Source organism: Histomonas meleagridis (genome assembly GCF_020186115.1).
Source record: "Histomonas meleagridis strain 2922-C6/04-10x chromosome Unknown contig_1, whole genome shotgun sequence".
NCBI lineage: Eukaryota > Parabasalia > Tritrichomonadida > Dientamoebidae > Histomonas > Histomonas meleagridis.
Window position 1 is genome coordinate 1078842 of NW_027150746.1, and position 21006 is coordinate 1099847.

The following is a 21006-nucleotide window of genomic DNA, read 5'->3' on the forward strand; positions in this document are numbered from 1 at the left end:
ATGTCATTCAGTTATGCTATCGGTCATTTGAAAAGTCGTTTTTTTTTAATTAAGAAAATCGAATTTACAATTTTTGAAAAACAACGATACAAATCCAAGGATGGAAGCAAAAGATAAAACCGAAGCAAAAGAAGAAGTTAATGGAAATTTGCAGATAAACCCTACCACACTTGATATTATATGCGATCCAAATCCTCCTCTATCCAAATTTTCGAAAGCCGATCAAGAGAAAATGTCTTATTTGATTGTATCAGATTTAGCAAAAAGCGAATATCAAGATATAAAACCCGAGCATTTTAGCTGGGTTCTCAATTTTTATGAGTATGCTCTCACAATAAAAGATTTTCAATCAAGAAATGAAAATTCATCAATTTCTGGCACAGCATTTAATTTTTATTTTTACCAGATCAAAAAGCTTATAGAAAGTAAAAAACTTCAAGAAAATGAACAATATTTAATTACTCTATTAATACAATTATCAAAAATTTTTTCTAATGATTCATACATAACTGCCCAAAGCATACCAAACGTGTCAAATGCGCAGAACACAGAAAATACCCTCAGCACAAGTGATATTCTTGAACTTTACAAGCTTGCTAAGGATAAAAAACTTAGCAACGCAGCACGTACAATATTCTCATTAGTGATTGGCTCAATGGACTTAGTGAAATTCGATGTAAGCACGTCTAAAGACAAATCCGTTTTAATTCAGCTCTCATCGTCCGACGGTTTTACTCTCAATTTTCTGAATCGTTTTAATCCGTTAATTGATTTTTATATCTCGAAAAGTTCCACATTTCGGGCTCATTGGATTCAAAAATTCACATCAATATTTCTTTCTGTTAAAGATAATCATATCCAGAAACAAATTAATCCCGAAATTTTTGATTCTATAACAACATTAATTGATTATTTCAGAGGAAAAATTGATAACTTCCCAAATGAAGAGAAAAACAAAGCTTTTACTCAAATAATAAGGTCGTGGAAGTATTTAGCTGAAAATAAACGAGGAATCTTCTTCGATTTACCAACAGAAGAAATCAAGACTGACTTTTTAAAGTGGTTTTCGCCTGACTTAGAATGTCATTATTCGTTTCATCCTTTATTTGAACTTATTAAAATTGGGGAACAAAAAGATAATCAAAAGATAAATAATATTGCTAAAGACATAATCATGAAGATATTAGACAAGAAGTATGGGAAAGATTCTGGATTATATCTGAACTTACCATCATTTGCATTTGATTTTTTGATAAGTAATATTGATTTTATTACAGGTGATAATTTTCCAAAATTTACAAACTATTTCAATCACTTAAAAGAACTACTTGGAAATGAAGAATTTAGTGAAGATAGTCGAACTTGTGTTCTCTACTTACTCACATCAATTCGCGAAGTTGTCAAAAAGGAAAATTTTGAACCGTTAACTGACACTTTTATGGTTTTCTTAGAAGAACTTTTTAAGAACAAACAAAAGAAAAAAGTGGCGACGGTTTTATCTACTATTTTTGTTTATTTATTATCATATTATCATATTGATGACAACAAAAATAGTAAAATTTGGTGTTTAATTTCCAATTTCTTTGAAGACAAAAGTTTAAATCAAGAACACAAACATTTATATTGTCTTCTAAATTTAATATTTGGATTTATTCCTCATATAATGTCTAAAGGGAAGTTCATCCCTATGCCCAAATTAATTGAGCAATGTAGTCTTGAAAACAATGGTTTCAATTCTTATGAGATTCAAGAACAGAAATTATTATTGATATCCTTAATGTTATTATCAGAAGGCTCAGAACATTTCCATGACAACATATCATTGTTTAAGAGCATTTATAGGTTTGTTTGCATGCCACCCAAATCCGACGAAAAATTAAATAATTTTTTTAGGATGGCCAAAATCTCCCTCATTACAAGTTGTGGCCGCTTCATAGAGCATAAGGACATTAAATTTAACTTCAAATCCGAGAATTATGTTACCTTACAATATATTATATCTGTCATTGGTCATAACCAAATTGCAATCCGGCATGGCCTTGGCTACAACATCTTTGAAGTAGAGAATCTTACCAAGAATGAATTCAAAATTGAAGATGATCAACAATTTGGAACTTATGAACGAATTGAGCCATACAACATATACAAGTCGCAATGTGATTTTGATGATCCTAATGATGAAAAGAACCTACAAGAAGTCGATTCCTTATTTAATTGCGAAGAAGATTTTTATGAATTAGAAGAGACCACGACAGAGAGCACACTAAACTCAGCGCATTCATTTCTCTGTGACCTAGGCTTCTTATCCAAAGATTCCATTTCTCATACACGAAAAATATACGAATCGAATTTTATGGTCAAAAAAATCGAATCAATTGATCGAAAAGTGTCAACTCCATTAAAAGTGCCAATACTTCAAATTGTCCATAAGAACGAAGACTTTGTTGCCAAGGAAACGAAACTTGCGAAAGAGCTTCTTAAGAACATTGAGAACGTTGGCAACTCGCGCATATTCCACTTTAAGTATTTGACGTATAAAAACTCTGAGAAGAACCAAATCGAGAAGGAGTCGAAGAGGTTGGGCTATGTCATCATATTAAACGAAATGAACATGGAAATCAACTCGAAGGCTTCGATCAATGACCAGTATAAAGTGATACTATGCTTGACACCTATCAATGGGTTTTACGTGGTCAACTTCATATACAAAGAGAATTCGGTGTTCAAGGAAAAGGGACAAATGAAGTTCATCGTGTACAAGGAGTACATCGGACAAATTATTACTTTGGTCTCGTTGTTAATACACTCGGCAGAACCGGACGAGTTCATAATGTGCTTCGAAAGAAGAACAAAAATTATTAAGGAGGTCTTCGACGCAGCAAAAATGGAGGAGCCCGACTTCAGAACGTTCTTCTTCGGCGCATACGAAGACGCGTTCGGAGATAAATGATTTGATAAAAGCGTATTTTGAATAAGTTTTCAATTCGAATCGTTGTTTAAGGCAATGATATGCTCGATGATGTATGCGGCAAAATGAGTTCTTTTGGGCCTCAACGATGGAAATAAGGACAAAATTCAAATAAATTTCGCTTGTGCTTTTAGTGGAGTGATTTCGTCACTTTTATGTAAATTTTCAATTGTTTTATCGTTTGAAGTGTGATAAGAATTCACCTTAAAATATAAAGCTTTTCGAAATGATGAATTAAAAGTTGAATTATACATGACCTGTGAAAATTTTGGTTCATCAGCTGATGAAATCTACCTTGGTTTCATTCCGAAATATATTGTAAATGTTGAGGTGTAATTGTAGCAAATATTCTGAATCTAAAATATTGCAAATATTTATATTTTAAATACATTCAATAAAATTGCTCCTTATTTATATTTGAGTTGTGTAAATAATTAACTATAAATTAATTATAAAATTTGATATCATGAAGGGAATATTTTTATTTTTTACCTATATCAGCATTAGATTGAAAAACTATTAAATTCATTTCAGAATAATGTTTGGAAATTGTTTAAAAAATTTGAAATAGCACTTATGTAAGCATCTGGTAATAGTTATATAAAAATATTCAAATTACTTTTTGAGCAAGGAAAAATTGATATTAATGCTAGAAATATTTATTTATTTTATTTGAAATCTATTTCAATAATTCTTGGAATATTTTAAAATAATATTTGGAAATCATTTATATTATTTAAAACAATACTTATTTGAATATCTTTTCAATATTATATAAAAATAGTTAAATTACTTCTTAAACAAAAAGGAATTGATTTTAATGATGAATATATTTATTGTTTGATGATAATATTTCTATGAAATTTTATGGATATCAAATCTATTGGAAATGAACAGACTGAAGTTATTTAAATATTACTTAAAAATGGATAATATCGATATAAATATGAATGATGTTCATATATTTTAAAAGATTTATTAATTTAATGATCATAATTATTAAATCAAATTCGGAATTTCAATTAAATGAAAGAAACAGTATTTACATATGCAACTAAGAAAGATATCGAAATTATATAATTACTTGAAAAATATAAATAGAAAATTAATCATATGTTAAATTCAAATGTATAAACATATAATTTTTCAATTAATAATATGATGAAATATATATCCTACATATATATTAAAAAAAATTACTCCAAAAATAATATCCGTTATGCATAATTTTAATACTATGATATGGTGTGTAATTACACATTAATTCTAGGATTTATTTTATCGGTACGAAACATTGGAACAGCAGCGGTTGTTAAACAGGCATATTTTATTTCTGAGCTTTACGCCGTTACTTCGTCAACTTATTTTTTTTCTGACATAACCGCCATATCGTCATTACCATGGCCGCTGAACCAAACAACATCCCACCACCAAAACAACAATTAGAAGAATATGAACGACTTAAAAAGGAGGCCTCTATTAAGGCAGGAGAAGATGCATACATTATTTCAGTTAAATGGTTTGATAAATGGAAAGAATATGTTAAAAAGTATAGTGAAGATAGCACACCATGTGGGCAAATTGACAACACATGCCTGTTGAAGGATGGTAAGTTTGATTACAAGAACAACCATGAATCTTTTGATTATGAGATTTTCCCAAAGCAAATTTGGGATTTATTTCATTCTTGGTATGGTGGAGGCCCTGCTATAGCTGTTGAAGTTATTGAATATCATGAAAAACCAGTTGCTATTGTTAATCACATCAAATTTAAAGTTTATTATCAAAAAAAGGAAATGGAAATCGAGACAAACAAGTATGAAAAGGTATTAGATCTCCGACTTAAAATTCTCAAGTTATTTGATTTACCAGAAGATACAGAATCCAGACTTATTGATTATTATAATAAGCATAACTACGGTACAATCAAAGACAAACAACACATTGCTGAGACCAAGCTGTATGAAGGACAAGAGATTCTTTTAGATACCAAAGATGAAAATGGAAAATGGAAACATGAAAAGAAAACAACAACATACTCAACTTCATACACCAATTACTACACAAGTCCTGCCCCAGCTCCAGGTCTTGTTGGTCTTAGTAATCTTGGGAACACATGCTTTTTCAATTCAGGAGTTCAATGTCTTCTTCACACCAACCCACTTAAAGCTCTATTCCTTCACGGTGATTGGGAGCGAGATCTTAACACCACCAATCCCATTGGTATGAAAGGAAAATTAGCTCAAACCTTCATCAAACTTTTTAATGATGTTTGGAGTCCTAATGCCTCCAAAGTTATAGCACCACGTGATCTTAAACATGTCATAGGTCGATATGCCCCCCAGTTTTCGGGCTACGGCCAACAAGATTCCCAAGAGCTCATCACATTTATGCTTGATGGGATTCATGAGGACTTAAACCGCTGCAAAGTGAAACCGCAAACGGAAACCGTCGACGGTGATGGCACCAATGATGAAGAAGTTGCGGTAAAGTCATGGGAGAATTACAAGAAGCGTAATGATAGTATGATTGTTGATACCTTTTATGGTCAATTACGGTCTAGTTTAAATTGTCCGAATTGTCATGCGACCACAGTTGTATTTGATCCATATAATGTATTAAATTTACCAATCTCAAAGCCACATTGCATCCAACTTAATGTTCGATATATCCCATATGATTTCAAAGAGAAACATCTTCAGTTAACAATTGCAATACCAACAAATCCAACAATCGATGATATCTCTAAAGCGGTTTCTAATAAGATTGGCAAAGAAGTTAATGTCGTCATAGGCACCAAAGGTTACACAAATTCATTTACATGGCGTATAAAACAAAGCGAATACTCCACACCGAAGTATTACGTCTTTGAAGTCCCAACGAAAGACAAATTATATATTCCATCATATGTCCAAATGAAAGTTCAGTCGAAATATGCATATGAATATGCGAGGGATGAATCAGTCGCCGGCCCATTCTTAGTTCCAATCGATTTCGCTGACCTCGACAAGGAAAACGTCGAAGAAGAAATCGAAAAATCGGCCAAAGAAAGGTTAAGTTACGTGTGGGAAAGTCCGGGCGACATAGAAGTGACGGAAGAGATCGACAAGTTAATGAAATCAATAAAATTACCGAAGAAGGAAGAATACGAAGAAGAAGGAGAAGGCAAAGAGTTAATTGCGAAAATAGAGAAAACTTATTCTTATGGATACACAAAAGATAAGAAGTTGGACGCCGATAAGCATTTTAAATATATGTCAACAAAAATTGTCAAAATTAAATTGACCGATAGCGCCGTTACGCCAGAAAAAGGATTTTCTTTGATAAACCTCATACAAAATTATGAGCCTGAAAGTTCAATGTACAGCTCAAAAAGTAAGGAAGCCGACGCCGAACAAATTACACTCAATAAGTGTTTTGAATACTTTACAACGGAGGAGACGTTAGACGAACAAAATCAATGGTTCTGCCCGAAGTGTAGACAATTTGTATGCGCTAGAAAGGTAATGGATATATGGACAGCACCAAAGATATTAATTGTGAGCTTGAAACGTTTCATATCTGCTGGTCGTTCTACAAGTAAATTAGGTACATACGTCGATTATCCAGATTTACTTGACATTAGCAAATATGTCAAAGGCCCACATGAAAACCATCCGAGCATGAAATATAGGTTGTACGCAGTGTCTGAACATATGGGAACAATGTACGGAGGGCATTACATAGCACACGCGATTCTATCACAAGAAGACCATTTACATGATGACGATAAGTGGTATTGCTTCGACGACTCTTCTGTTGCAGCTGCTTCTGCAAGCGACGCACATAGCGCAAGAGGATACGTACTATTTTATGAAAGAATTGATCAATAAAAAACTGATTGGCACTTTTTGTATTTTTGACACTGTTTGAATTTATCCAATTTTGAATACTTTGAAACTGCTGCAGAGAAATTTCTGCGCATCGTTTAATGGTAAATGCGGAACATTCGGAATTTATTTTTGAAGATTAGATTTAGTGTTTAGGTGTAGGATATTGTGAAATAAAAAATTAGAGATGAAAAGATTTTGAAAGTCGTAGGAAATGAGTTCAAAGGTTTGCAAACTTTTGTGTGAATACGGTTTAGACGGAGCCCGTTTAATATTGGATGCAGAAAAGCCAAAATGAGCAACTGGATGAAAACTCAATAGAAATCAAAGGTAAAATTAGATGTACAAATTCGGATGTGCAGATACAAACAATAAGTTCGCCAATGCCTCCTAATTCTTCCGTTTTCCCACCTCGTGATGACTTAGCAAAAAAATATCAAAATCTCCTGGCAAAATATGAAAAATTACTCAAGCAAAAACAGGACCTTTTAAAGCAACAACAAAGCCTTGAAAAAGAAATTGACGAAATGGATAAAAAACATAAAAAAATCTCCGGTAAAATATCAAAAGCTAGAGAAGATTATCAGAAGAAACAATACGAGCTATTTCTCGAGTAAATATTTGTTATTTTTGGAAATTTATTTTTCGAAATCTTCACATGATATTCATTTTTTGAAAAATATTAATATCACATTTTTAGCTACGTAAAAAACCTTGGCCATTCTTTAAAACAGCTTTAAATATCGTTTTCGAATATTTTTTGTAAACGACGAATAAACGTATCTCCAAAGAAAAAAAGTGAAGAAACAGCAACAAAAATCAACTACAAAATCATTTTCAACTGACCTTGCTTCGAGTTTAGGGTATGTCAGTGTTAAAGTACCTCAACCAGGCTCAGTTAGCTTGAATCGTTATTCAATTGAACTATTTTTTCATTTTTATCATCGTGCTGATTTATCTTGTATTTTAACATCTAGTCACATAGAATATGGATTTAGAGCTCTTGTAGAGGCATCTCAATTCGAAGAACTTAATCCATTGAAATCATTAATTGACCATTGCTTTATTTTGTCCTTCTGCAATATTATAGTTAATGATGGAAATGAACGTTCTTCTTTATTCCTTGATCGTCAAGCAAAATATTCTTCTTTTTCTGATGAATTTATTCAAAAACTTAGAACATTAAATCCAGAATTTGTTGATGGACATCCAGAGATATCACAATATCTAATGAATCCGACCATTATTGATTTCGATTCAAATTTTTATCACAATCTAAATCTATATCTCAAAGAAAATCCAATACCAGGCTTAATTTTTCTTATTCGTTATTTTCTTCACAATGAAACCATTTCATATGAACCACTACGTCAATACAGTCATATTGATAATCAACCTAATAACCTAAAATACAGATTTGAATCAACTACTTTTCCATTTAATGAGACTAATATACCACATATTGTTTATGATCTAAAAGCTCCTCAAGATAAAAATTCTCGACCTTTAACATTCCTCATGAGGCACCCCGCGCCCAGTTCACCTCACATACCTTCTCTATCGTCAATTGCGCTCCCCCCCAATTCCTACGCTGCCACTTTTTGTCCACTCACTTCATCTGTTTGCTATTCAATTCAAAACGAACTTTTTTATGTTTTAGATGGAAAAGTCCGAAAGTTATATCCACATCAATATATGATATCCGCACTGGCATTTTCAGATTGTGGTAATTATATAATTAGTGGTGATACAATGGGCAATATCCAAATGCAAAATGTTCATACATTTCAAACTATTTCCTATCAAAATGTACGTAATGCGATAACATATATCACATTCAGAGAAAACATTTTTATCGTAGGAACAATTAAAGGAACAATATTTTTATACCAAACAAACTCGACAAAATTTTTGCGCTCATTTTCATTCCATAAAAACTCGATCACATTTATAGAGATACATCCAAACTTGGAATACTTTGCAAGTGCATCGATGGATGGATATATTCGCGTATATTCGATAACATTATGCGCGTGTGTTCGCATCTGGAAGTCGTCCGGAAAGATTCCGCTCTCGTGCCGATTTAGTCACAACGGAAAATGGATTATAGTCACATGCGACGATGGTTTGATGGACATAATCGACGTCGGAGATGCGAAAGTGATTCGGTCGTTGATAATCGACGCGTACACAATCGACGCGTGCTTCTCGCCAAATGATCGCAGGTTCGCTGTCGTGGATCGAACAGGTGGATTCTCGCTGTGGGACGTAGACGACTTGGGAAAGGAATCGCTGACTGTGCTGAGAATAGATAACATAGAGCCGTTCACGGTGCAGTACTTGGAAAATGATGAAATTAGAGTGGTCGGGAAGTACTCAGATAAAAACTATGGAAATGAAAATTATTAATAAATATAAATATATGTCATATGATTTTTGATGAAACAATCAGAATAATAATTTTTGGATTTTTCTAAACATCCGATTTAATTTCCTATAAAAAATCATTCACTGTTGTGAAAAGCATGTAGCCCAACAACTAAAAATGAAAATAAATGATAAATTTCCATATAGAAAGGTTGTTAGCAAATAGAAAATTTTAACATATCTTCTGCCCGGATAAAATTAATTAAAATATGAAAAGAAAATCGAGAAAAGATTGGATTATTGCAAAAATTGCAAAATTAAATCTAAATAATAATAAAAATATGTTCTCCGTGAATAATGCTATAGTATACACATAATTTTTTTTAAGGAGTAAATCTTCAGTTTTTTACACTTCCGGAAGTGTTTTTAGAATATTTAATTACATGATGTATATAAACTTAAAGCCCTCGATCAAATGAAATATTAGAATTAATGCAGATAGAAATAATGAAAAACATAAAGAGAATAACAAATAAACAGCTCAATAAAACATTAAATTTTTCAAACATTTTTATTCTATTTATTCTTTATCTTCCAATTCCATATTTATATCGTTACTATCTCTTCTTTTCTTGGCGAAGAACAATTTTGGCAATGCCTTAATAGCAGTCCACTTCAAGTTCCTCTTTATGAACGCCATGAACTGTTCCTGCGTGCCGAACACGTCGAAGATATGCAGCTCCTGATACTGAAATGGCCGATTCAAGAACTCGCTGAAGACGCCTCTTTTCTCCTTTCTTCTCAAATTTAATTCTGCGTTAAACGAATGGAAGTTAAACTCCTGACAAAACAATGCGTTGTGTGTGTCCGAGTCATTGAGATTATTATTGTCAATAATATTTGGAGTTTCTTCAATATCATTCATGGAGTCAAGATCTAACACTTTAAAGCTTTCTGCGGATGGAAATATTTCGATCAGCTGATGTATGAATGGTATTGGAATACGAATGATAAATGATGAAACTTGTATCTCGATGATTTTGAAGACAGGATATTTCATTAAGTTTGGCGCCTTATCGATGTACAAGCTAAATAATGGCGTTTTAGTAGTTATTAACATGTTCTTAAATAAATCATCTGATGTTTCTTGTGAAGCTGAAATTGACTTTAAGGAAAATGAAATGATTTGAGATGAATCTCTTTCTATCAAATTTTTGAAGACGATTTCATTTGATTTTAATGAGCAAAACAATGAATCATTTTTATATAAACGGATTGAGAACTTTTGTAATGTAAAACTAATTGAATGCTTTGTTTGAATTTTTGTACCTCTTTCCAAATTTAAGAAGTTTACTTGACTGATCAACTTTTTATATATCGAAATAAACATTTCAAAATCAGACGATTTAAATTTGAATGCGACGTTTTCGATTTCAATTATATCGATTTTTAACGTTGTCGAATTTGCGTGATAAATTTTTGGATTTAATATTTCGAAAATCGGCTCACCTGCTAAAGAAGAACCATTAATATTATTCGAAACGAAAGATATTAACTTAGCGTTAGTATCATTTTCATGAATTTCGAACATATTATCTAACAAGTTCATTTGTAATACAGATTCATCATTAATATGAAACCGAATTTTAATTTCTTTTGGATTTAAAATCAATTTCGACATTTGGAAATTGTTATTTAAGTCATTAATTGTAAACAAATCAGGGATTTTTGATTTGATTATTTTTTTTGGGAATTTTGGTATGTTAAATTCCTCAATTAAACTTAAGATATCTAATGATATATCAGCCAAAACAGATTCCGTTATAACTTTAATTCCTTCAATTGATTTTCGAAATGTAAATTTATTTAAATATATCGAAGCTAATACAAAAGAATTTAAGTAAGAACTAAAGTTAAGTATATTATAATCGACGAACAAATTTGTAGTTCTTCGATTATTTGTCAATTTAAAATTATAAAAATTTTGTGATTCGCCGAATATTTTTGCGTTAATTTTATTCTTTAAATAAGAGAATGAAAAAGAAGGTAAATGAACATTAACTTCGAAACCATTTAAATAAGGATGTTGTTCTAAATGTTTAGTAAATCGTGGAGGATTATAAAACTTTATTAAATATTTATTTTCTTTTTGTATGAAAACTTTTTGTAATATTAAAAACAAATTATCCAAATCGATAAATATTGGGATATCATTAAATATTACATTTATTACGATTGTATATGTTATAGTTCGATATTTTTCAAATGGGTCATAATTAGGATCAATCATTTTATAGGAGTTAATAGGTATAAATGTCGGATAAATGTTTTCCGGATTTTTTGGGTTTTTCGAAGGGATTTTTAATATTATTAATATGTTTTTAATGTTACTTACATTCTTATATCCATCATTAGTTAATAATTTTATGTTTGTAATTTCGGAATTAATTTTAAATTCTTTGTCCTCGATAATGAAATTAGTTTCTTCGTTTTGTATTAATATATTATCTTTATGTGAATATGCATGAAATGAATCATTAAGTCCAATTTTGAAATCTTTAATATTAAAATTAATTTTCGTTTGAATTCGAAGTTTACAAAAATCAAAAAAGTTAATTCTTCGATATCTAAACTTTAAAAGTCTAAACAAACTTGTGCCGATTTTATTATCTTGGAAAAACTCTAATATTAAAGGTGTACATTTAATATAAAACTTATCGAAATCACCATTTAAGTTTATAAATGTAACAGATTTAGATGAAATTTGTGGAATTAATATCTCAAGTTGATTATTATCACAAACAATTTTAAAATGATAAAAATCAGAAATTGTAATTCCATTATTTTTCCCAATATAAACAACACCATTAACATTCGAATTAATAAAATTTAAGATTTCTCCAACATGTGGAAGTTTTAATGAAGATTTAAATGATTTAAATGTTATTGGTGCACCTGAAACTTTACCAAATTCTTCATTTTTAATTGTTGGACAAAATTCTTTAATTTGTTCTAACGCTATAAATTTGTTTGCTATTGATGGACCATTTAAATCAACTTGTAAATTTTCTCCTTCGAATATAAACAAATAATTCTCTGATTTAGGCATTGATTTTAATGATTCTCTAAATAATTTCATTAATAATATTTTAGAATTTAATTCGAATTGATCCAAATCAAAATTCTTTGTTTTTTGTGCTTTAATTAATTCAATTGCTTTCGATTGTATTTGTAATAAGTTTTGCATTGCTGATGATTTGGCTTCATTAATTTTGGACATTTGGATTGCTAATTCATTGTTTAACATCGTCACTTTAACATATTTGAACTTAAATGAGATGTTTCGCTTTAATGGTGGTAACTTTTCACGTTCTTCTTTAGGTATTCCATGATAAATGTTGTTGATATAACTAAAGATAGCAAAGACTTCTTGGAAAAAACTATTTTCAGCAAATTGTGGTGTTAACGTTATTTCACATTTATCTAATTTTAAGGCAAATATTGGCTTATAAAATATTATTTGTCCATGTGTACCTTTTAAAATGTTATAATTGATATTTGGAAAACAAATATCACATTTATAACTTTTGGCATTTAATGTTAAATTACGGATTGTCGCTTTTGTGAAATTAAAATTAAAAATATGTGAATCAGATAAACAAAACTTAAATAAAAAAGTATGTGCCTCAAACGATAGCTTTCTGAGAAAACGTTGATCGTTGTCACTTTTTACATTAAATATTTTCGAAATTTTTCGTTTTATAAGTGAAAAGTCGATAATTAATGGCGTTGAGATTGTTATATCTGGCTTTTCAAGATAAAACACTTTTTTCTCAAGTTTAAGAGATAATACATCAACAAATGAACATGAATTTCTTGTAATTACTATATGACCTGTCGTAATTGAAGAATTACAATATGTAATTGTAGAAATTGAACAATTTAAAAGTTTTGTATATAAGGTCATGTTTAAAAGTGTTATTTTAATTGTGTCAATTTCGATTAGACATGAATCATTACTTAAATGATTTGATGTGATTTCGAGTTTTGTCTTTTGAATAGTTATGTGTTCGGGTATCATTGAAATTTGAATGAGCTTTGAAATAAACGTAAGCCCTTGTAAATGATTCATGACAAAATATGGAAACAAACGAGGAGATGAATTAGCTGAAATATTAATTTGAGGGATATGGGCAAGTGGTATATTAATTGTAGGAATAATATCAAATAGTTGCAATTTAAAAATAACTGTATTTTGTTTCCTGATAAATTTAAGTAATAACGAGTTGATATTGATACGAATATTGTTTACATTAAGTTCGATATCTTTGATGAAAATTGATGCACAATTACAAAAAAATAAAAAACAAAAAGATAAAATTCGCTTAAATATCCATCGCTCAAATGAAAAAGATTCGTCATCTGTGTCTGCTTGTTTAAGAGAGTTTAACGAAATGTAAAATTTGTCTGCTGTTAATTGTATAAATGGTTTATCAAAATCAGATAATAAAAATGATAAAGGATGGAATCCAACTTTAAAGTTTACAATATTTATTGACCCATTAGAAGAACTTCCTTCGACATGTTTAATTGATGCCCATGAATCTCCTGGAATAAATGTAAAAGAATTTGGATATAGAATAGATAACTTTTTTTTAGTTCTCCAAATGATAAGGTGGTGTGAGACATACCGAAGTACCCAGACTATAATTATTATAACCAAGAGAAACTTTAGCATGCTCATTTTGGCATTAAACGGGGCACCCCAGATTCTGGGTAAAAAATGAAAACAAAAAAAATCGCTTTCACATACTTTTAAAGCTAAAATCTGTTTTGATTTTGTAAATCTAGTTGTATGTGAATTAGCTTTTTGTTGGAAAACATTTTAGTATAAAATTAAATTAATCTTTATAAATTTATTGTTGTCATTTAATTGTAAATAGCTTCAAAAAATAAAGCAAATACAAATTTCGTTTGATTTGTTTAATTTAAATGATAATTAAAGATTGATGATTCCTTGAATTTGCTAAAAATTTATATTATTGTTAACTTTATTGGTTTCCCAGGAGAACTTATTGTCGGCTTTTCTATCATCAATGATTTTTTTAAGTTTTGTTTGTTAACCTTGAGAAATTTAGCTTTTATGGGAACAACCATCCACATCACATTTTTTTGAAAAGTACAAAATTTTGTACGTTTGAAATCGCTTTTGTATAGTGAAATATTATGTGAAATGCGCATTCATGTCCAAAGCAAATGCGCATTGTTATGATATATTATCAAAATGGTGTGTTCAAAACAAAGACCTTCTTCCATACATAACAATACAAGATATTGGTGATTCAGATTCTTGTCAAAAGCCAATTAATATCCACAAAGATATGTTAAACAAACTTAAAGATTTCTTAAAAGCACTTAAAAAAGAAGAGGAAAAAACGTATAACAAAATAAAAATTCAATCTAAGTTTCAAGGTTTACCACATCAAACTCATATCTTTAACGATAAACGTTATAACTTAAACTGTCATAAATGTGTATTTGCTCGTTACGAAATGCACAATCTTAAAACAACTCTTTTATTGCAAAGACTTACTGACATTGAACAAAAGCGTGCAGAAACCAAGACATTAATATCATTATATAAAGGTAACTTGCCTAAAAATGTTATAATTACAGCTACCAGTTCATTCCGCCACATGAATCACAAATCTAATAATACATATCTTCAATTATCTCATTACATTGAACAGGAAACAAAAGAAATATCAAATTACCCTCAGCCACTTTGGGTTCAAGATTTCCCGCTTTTCTTCGCGGCTCTTATCCGTGAAGCAATGATTGTTATGGATCAAGATTTTACATTTTCACTTCCAACAGCCTCTGAAGCCAACTTATCGCGATGTCTTGTTAGTGGGCGTCTTCCTTTTTCTCAATCCATTCAAGGACTTCTTAATACGACAGATATTTCCAATATTACAGAAGACATAATGAACATTTGTAACACAATAATTTCAACCTTTAACGACTTAACCAAATCTGAGATTACTTTTGGATATCAAATTCTCTATAGATGTCTCTTTGATATCTTTTTCACCAGCAAAAAGCACATTTGGAAAAGTGGCGAAAATTCACAACTTTACAAAATCTATCGTATATCACAGTTGACGCCGAAACATTTTAAGTTTTTTGCGACAATCAAAGACTTTCTTCCTCAAAATCCACAAATCCAAGAAAATGTTACCATCATAGAATATGTCCGAAGTATTAAAGAGTATAAAGAAGCATCTGAAATGTTTTCATATGTAATCTTTTGTTCAAGTCCATTAGATATATTATATTGGACGAGCAAAACATTAAAGAAAATCAATGAAAATTGTTCTAAATTTTATAAAGAAAATCGAAATAAAGATCCGCCATTGAGTTTTGCATTCGATGACATATTTTCGATGTTTTTGATGACATTTATAGGCTCTGGAATTGCAGACGTATTTGCGGTGTCTGATTTCGTGCAGAGATTTGCGCCAAATAAATTGTCGACGCAATTCAACCAAGCGAAAATGCTATTACAGGCGTTGGCTTTGTATTGTGATGAAATAAATGCCGAAAGTTTAGAAAGTTGTGTATAAAATAAATAAATAAAAAATAGTTTTCATGAAAATGTTATTTTACTTTTGTCGAAAATTCAGTTATTTTAAATAAAATTTCATATATTGAATAAAAGTTTTAATAATTTGTAAACATTTATTTCTTCTTCTTTTGTTTGAATTAATAACAAATATTCTAAATAGAGATCAAATTTATTCCTTTGAGAAAAAATGTTGGCTATATGACAAATGATATTGTTGAAAATACATGGTTGAACTGATTTGAATAATTAAGTTGTTTGTTGAACTGATGATTGAAGATTTTCTTCTTTGATTTGAAAAATATCTTGCTGGATATAATTTAACAATTTTATATTTCAAGAAGTAATTTAACTATCTCTATAGAATCATTTAAAGATGCATGCATAAGTGCTGTTTCAAATCCTTAAAATAATTTTCAATCTTATATAAGTGCTCTGTTTGCTAATAAATATAAAAAATACGTAAATAAAATCAAAAAGTTTTAAAAATAATAAATAAAAAAATTAAATACCTTTAATCAAAATATTTTTGCAATTCTTGAAGTCAAATTTAAGATAATGAATTCATTATTGTTTATTTATATTTCATGATAAATTACATAAATAATTACTTTCGATTTGATTTTGTTTTTTATTGGTTTCTGCATTGTTTATAAAATTTTTAACTATTTTCGTGACCAAAAAAGCAAATGCTTCACGAACATTGATTTCTTTAATAGACGATGCTTCATAGAAAATGAGATTTTCACTCTTACTGAACTCAACTCCTTCTTCGAAAGAGACTTCGCGCTTTTCATCAACGTCACACTTCGATCCAATCAGCATAATAACAACTTTGCTATTAGATTGACGAATACTTTTTATCCACTCAGGAATCATCTGAAATGTGTCCTTTTGTGTGATGTCGTAGAGAAGAATTACTCCATTTATTTCAAGACGAGTTAAATATAAATGGTAATTTGGTGGGGGCTTTTTTGGAATTTCAGCTCCAACAAGATCATATAAATGTACGTCAACAGTTTTTCCTTCTACTATCATTTTTTTTGTGTATGAATAAGCTAATGGACTTGGATTTATTCCAGGCATTTCATAAATAACACATGAAACAAAACTTGTCTTACCAACATGTCTACTACCACCTATGGCAATATTGCATGTAAAGTTTGACTCTTGTTGCTTCTCCATTACGAAAAGGATTCGCAAAGATTTATATCTCTATCGTATTTGATCAATGAGAAAAACGGTAAAAATTTATCACTGCATATATTTTTCAAAAGAATTTTCTTGAAAGTAATGTCTGAATGAAATGAAGTTTTTTCCAAAAATTCTCAATAAGCATGAATTGCTTTGAGCATTTTATTTCCAAATGATCACCATAAGAAGATAAAAGTAAAAAGTTTGTTTTGGTGTTTATTAAGCTGCTTTACGTTTAGTGATACTTGCCTTATAACCAGCTTTAATTTGTTGAACCGATCTTTGAGCAGTGCATTGGTTACATTTAATGAATAATAAACGATTGTTCTTCTCAAGTTTTGTATCAGCAGAACCGCAAACAGGACACTTAACATATTGGTGTACATATTGTAATATGTATTTTTCAATTGCGTTCATTTGAAGACGACCTGTAATAATAAGACCTCCTTTGCCATCAATTGAGGCGTCTGTGTTCTGTTCAGTGCAGATGTAATGTTTGACATGCTCTGGGTCTCTTTTAATACTTTTACAAATAGTTGTGAAATTGAGGAAAATAGTTTTCTTGGCCTTCTTTTCAATTTGAATAGCTGGAAGACGGATGCTGCGTGAGGTGGAAGAGGATTCTACGTTTTTGCTGTGCATTAAGTTAAAAGCTCTTTCAATCATTTCGGAATATGGATATAAATTAACTTTAGAACTAGATGAATTGATTCTTGATGATTCCATAACTTCAGTACGAATGTGAGGTCTCTTTTTTAAACAATTAGGATTAAATTCTCCAAGGAGTGGTGTTGCCATATCGATTTTGGTCCTGGAAATAACCGTAAAAGTGACACTTGACGAAATTTACTCACAAAAAATTGATAGGGATATGATCGTTCATGGAATTTCAGAACTTGAAATCGTCCAATCATCAATCTTCCCTAAAATAGGGTTTTAAGTTATGGTAACATTTGGAGAAATATCTTAATTTTTGCATTTTAATATAATAGAAATTTTGTTTAAATTAATTTCAGGTCAGTTTTTAGATGAAATATATAAAATGTTATATTGGTACCAATTTTTCCATAAATTATTATTAAAATTACACATTCCTTTCTTTGATTTTATAATTATAATTATATCAATTTTTTTTTTTTTTTTTTTTTTTTTTTTTTTAATAAAATGATAAAAGTAATTTTAAACATAAACTTACAAAAATAGAAAATAACTTTATTTTATTTTTATTATACGCAAAAAAAGATTCATATTAAACATCCCGTAGTAATTCTAATGTGTCTTTTTCTGATGTTTTGTTGTTCTTTTCTTCTTCTTCAGCTGTTTCCATATCGTTACTTTTAGATTCCTTTAATATCAATTTATTTATTATTAACCAAATCATCAAAACAAATAATAAAATCACAAATATTATGATCAATATAATTTCTTCTGTATTCAAGCCCACATATTCCAATGAAAATTTTGCTTTTGAACTTTGAATTGCCAAACAAGTTATATTTACATATAACTTTGTTATGATATTTGATCCTATTTTTAAGTAAGTTTTAGTTCCATTCAAATACCCTGTTTCTTCTACTGCAAGTTTACTTTTGGAATCATACCCGAAAAGATTATATTTGATTGCAGCTCCACTTTTTGTAAACTGTTCAATTTTTAATTGTAAACTTTCACTTAAGTTTTCTATTACAAAAAACAATGTTTGATAAGGAGAAAAATCTATTGCAATTGTTTTATTATTATTTATATCAAGTGACAAAATTTTGTTTTGACAAAATAAACCAACATATCCATCATTACATATACATCCATTATTAATTTTATATGTGTTCTTTGATATACATAATAATGACCAATTTGTTTTTGTCGTTACTTTTTTTAGATGAGAAAAATTACCAACAATAGCGAGAGATGTCTTTGATGAACAATCTTTCTTAATACATTTACTACTTCTAATATGAAGAGAATAAATTCCATTTTCAATATTATTTTGATCGATAAAAATTCGTTCATTTGTAGAATGTATATCTTCATTAGAATTATATAAAGGATGTAATATATTACCATTTGGTCTAACAACAAAAAGATCAATATCATGAACTAATGGTATAAGTGATTCATGTGATAATACATCATCAATATATGACATAACAATTCTTAAATCACTATTATTAGTTACATCAATTCGATAAACAATTTCATCATTTTTTGAAACATCAAAAGTTTCAAATGATACATTTTTACCACTAAGTTCATATATTAAATTCGTTATATTTATCATACCAAAGCCCCATTTAGGATCAGGAGTTTGTGGATTTATTGGATTATCAGCGGAAGCAATTGCTAAAGCTCTTAATAAACATGAAGAAATATTTTTTATATTAAATTTTTTCTCTAAATATTCACGAATTAATAACAAAGAACCAGAAACAAATGGACAAGCCATAGATGTTCCAAAATTTAATTCAATAATTTTATCCAAATTTTTACTTGCACTAAATATGAATTCACCAGGTGCTACAACTTCAGGTTTAATTTGCCCATAAATTGTTGGACCATTTCCTTGAAATTTTGAAATTTTTGGTTTTTTAATTATTTCATGAGTTGAATAATCATATAATTGACTAAGCGCACCCACAGTTAATACATTTTTAGCATTCGATGGACCAGTCACATAGTTAAGAGAAGGATTATTACCCGAAGAAAAAACAAAAAGAAATTCAGGATATTCATATGAAGTATGATCTAAAAGATATCTAAAAACTTGACCTATTCCTTCTAATTTATCCATTCCCCACGAATTAGAAGATATATATGAATTACATTTAGACATAGAGTTAATTACTATATCAATTATTTCAATTCCTATCTTTGCAATTCCTTTCGAATCTTCAGTATCAATAATAATTAATTTGGCATCAGGAGCTGTTCCATTAAAAAATGAATATTCATTATCTTTTGATACACTGCCAACAGCTATTCCTGATACATGTGTGCCATGGCCACTATTATCATTAAAGTCATCACTATTAATCGAAATATATGAAGCAATTTTCCGATGTGAAAATGAACAAATATTATAAGGAATAGAAATGTTTCTTGAATCATGGAAAAAAATTGATTCGGTATTAATTCCACTATCAACAATTGTAATGACTTCGCCTTCCCCTCGATAACCTAAATCATGAAGAGGGCGTTGAAGTAATGGAAATCCATTTTTAATGGTGAATTGTTTATGTATTCCTCCTTGTAAATATCCAACAGCAACAGAATTAAAAAAAGATATTTTAGTTGGTAAATAAATTGATAACACTAAATTAGAACTTATTAACTCATTAAGCTCAGTGCTGTTTGAATGAAGTTTTACAGTAAATATATCTCTTTTTATAGTTTTAATGATTTGAAAATTTGATTGAGAAAAATTAGGATGAGCAATAACTACAACTGTATCAGATTTTATTAATTCTGAAATATCAGACTTTAATTTCTCTGATTGAGGAATTATATAAATATATGCTTCATTGGTTGAATTAATTGCTGAAATTTCTGATGGTGAGAGAAAAGAAAAAAAGGAATTTTTGGTGATTTGATGATAAAAATCAAAAAAGCATTCATATTTTTCATAAAATGATTCATCTAAAACTTGAATTTTACACCAATGTGAACTTGATATATTATATGATTTTGTAGAATATCCTGTTTTTTCTTCGAGGGCTTTAACTACTTTGGAATTTTGTCCAAAACATTGAATTAAAAAAAGAAGCATTTAGTAAAATCACTTGGGTATGTGATTTAGCTGTTTGTTGTTTTGAATACGACGGGTCTTTTCCAACTTTTTGAATGGTTTAGTATTTTTTGTTTGCGATTTTGAATATAATGAATTTGTCTTCAGGAGATTTACATCGAAAATCGTAGCAGATAGAATGATTTAATGAATTTAAGCATTACCAAAAATATTTCTTTGTTATGGTTATAACAAATTTAAC

At 29.5% G+C, this 21006-nt stretch overlaps 5 protein-coding genes across 5 annotated transcripts; 3 read left to right on the plus strand and 2 right to left on the minus strand.

Moving 5' to 3' along the window:
• Positions 1-1663: 1663 nt before the first annotated feature.
• GO595_000300 (uncharacterized protein) lies at positions 1664-2950 on the plus strand (the record flags this gene model as incomplete). The annotated part of the gene is made up of 1 exon (XM_067915968.1): positions 1664-2950. One exon carries the CDS (start codon positions 1664-1666, stop codon positions 2948-2950), a length of 1287 nt encoding a protein of 428 aa, XP_067779755.1.
• A 1418-nt stretch (positions 2951-4368) lies between these two features.
• Positions 4369-6840, plus strand: GO595_000301 (Clan CA, family C19, ubiquitin hydrolase-like cysteine peptidase; the record flags this gene model as incomplete). The annotated part of the gene is made up of 1 exon (XM_067915979.1): positions 4369-6840. One exon carries the CDS (start codon positions 4369-4371, stop codon positions 6838-6840), a length of 2472 nt encoding a protein of 823 aa, XP_067779756.1.
• Positions 6841-8829: 1989 nt separating this feature from the next.
• Positions 8830-9246, plus strand: GO595_000302 (WD repeat-containing protein 70-like; the record flags this gene model as incomplete). The annotated part of the gene is made up of 1 exon (XM_067915990.1): positions 8830-9246. One exon carries the CDS (start codon positions 8830-8832, stop codon positions 9244-9246), a length of 417 nt encoding a protein of 138 aa, XP_067779757.1.
• Positions 9247-16414: 7168 nt separating this feature from the next.
• GO595_000303 (putative ras-related protein Rab-11B) lies at positions 16415-17014 on the minus strand (the record flags this gene model as incomplete). Its single annotated transcript, XM_067916001.1, has 1 exon — positions 16415-17014. One exon carries the CDS (start codon positions 17012-17014, stop codon positions 16415-16417), a length of 600 nt encoding a protein of 199 aa, XP_067779758.1.
• Positions 17015-17242: 228 nt separating this feature from the next.
• Positions 17243-17821, minus strand: GO595_000304 (eukaryotic translation initiation factor 2 subunit beta-like; the record flags this gene model as incomplete). The annotated part of the gene is made up of 1 exon (XM_067916012.1): positions 17243-17821. The coding sequence occupies one exon, from the start codon at positions 17819-17821 to the stop codon at positions 17243-17245; it is 579 nt and encodes a 192-aa protein (XP_067779759.1).
• Positions 17822-21006: the final 3185 nt, after the last annotated feature.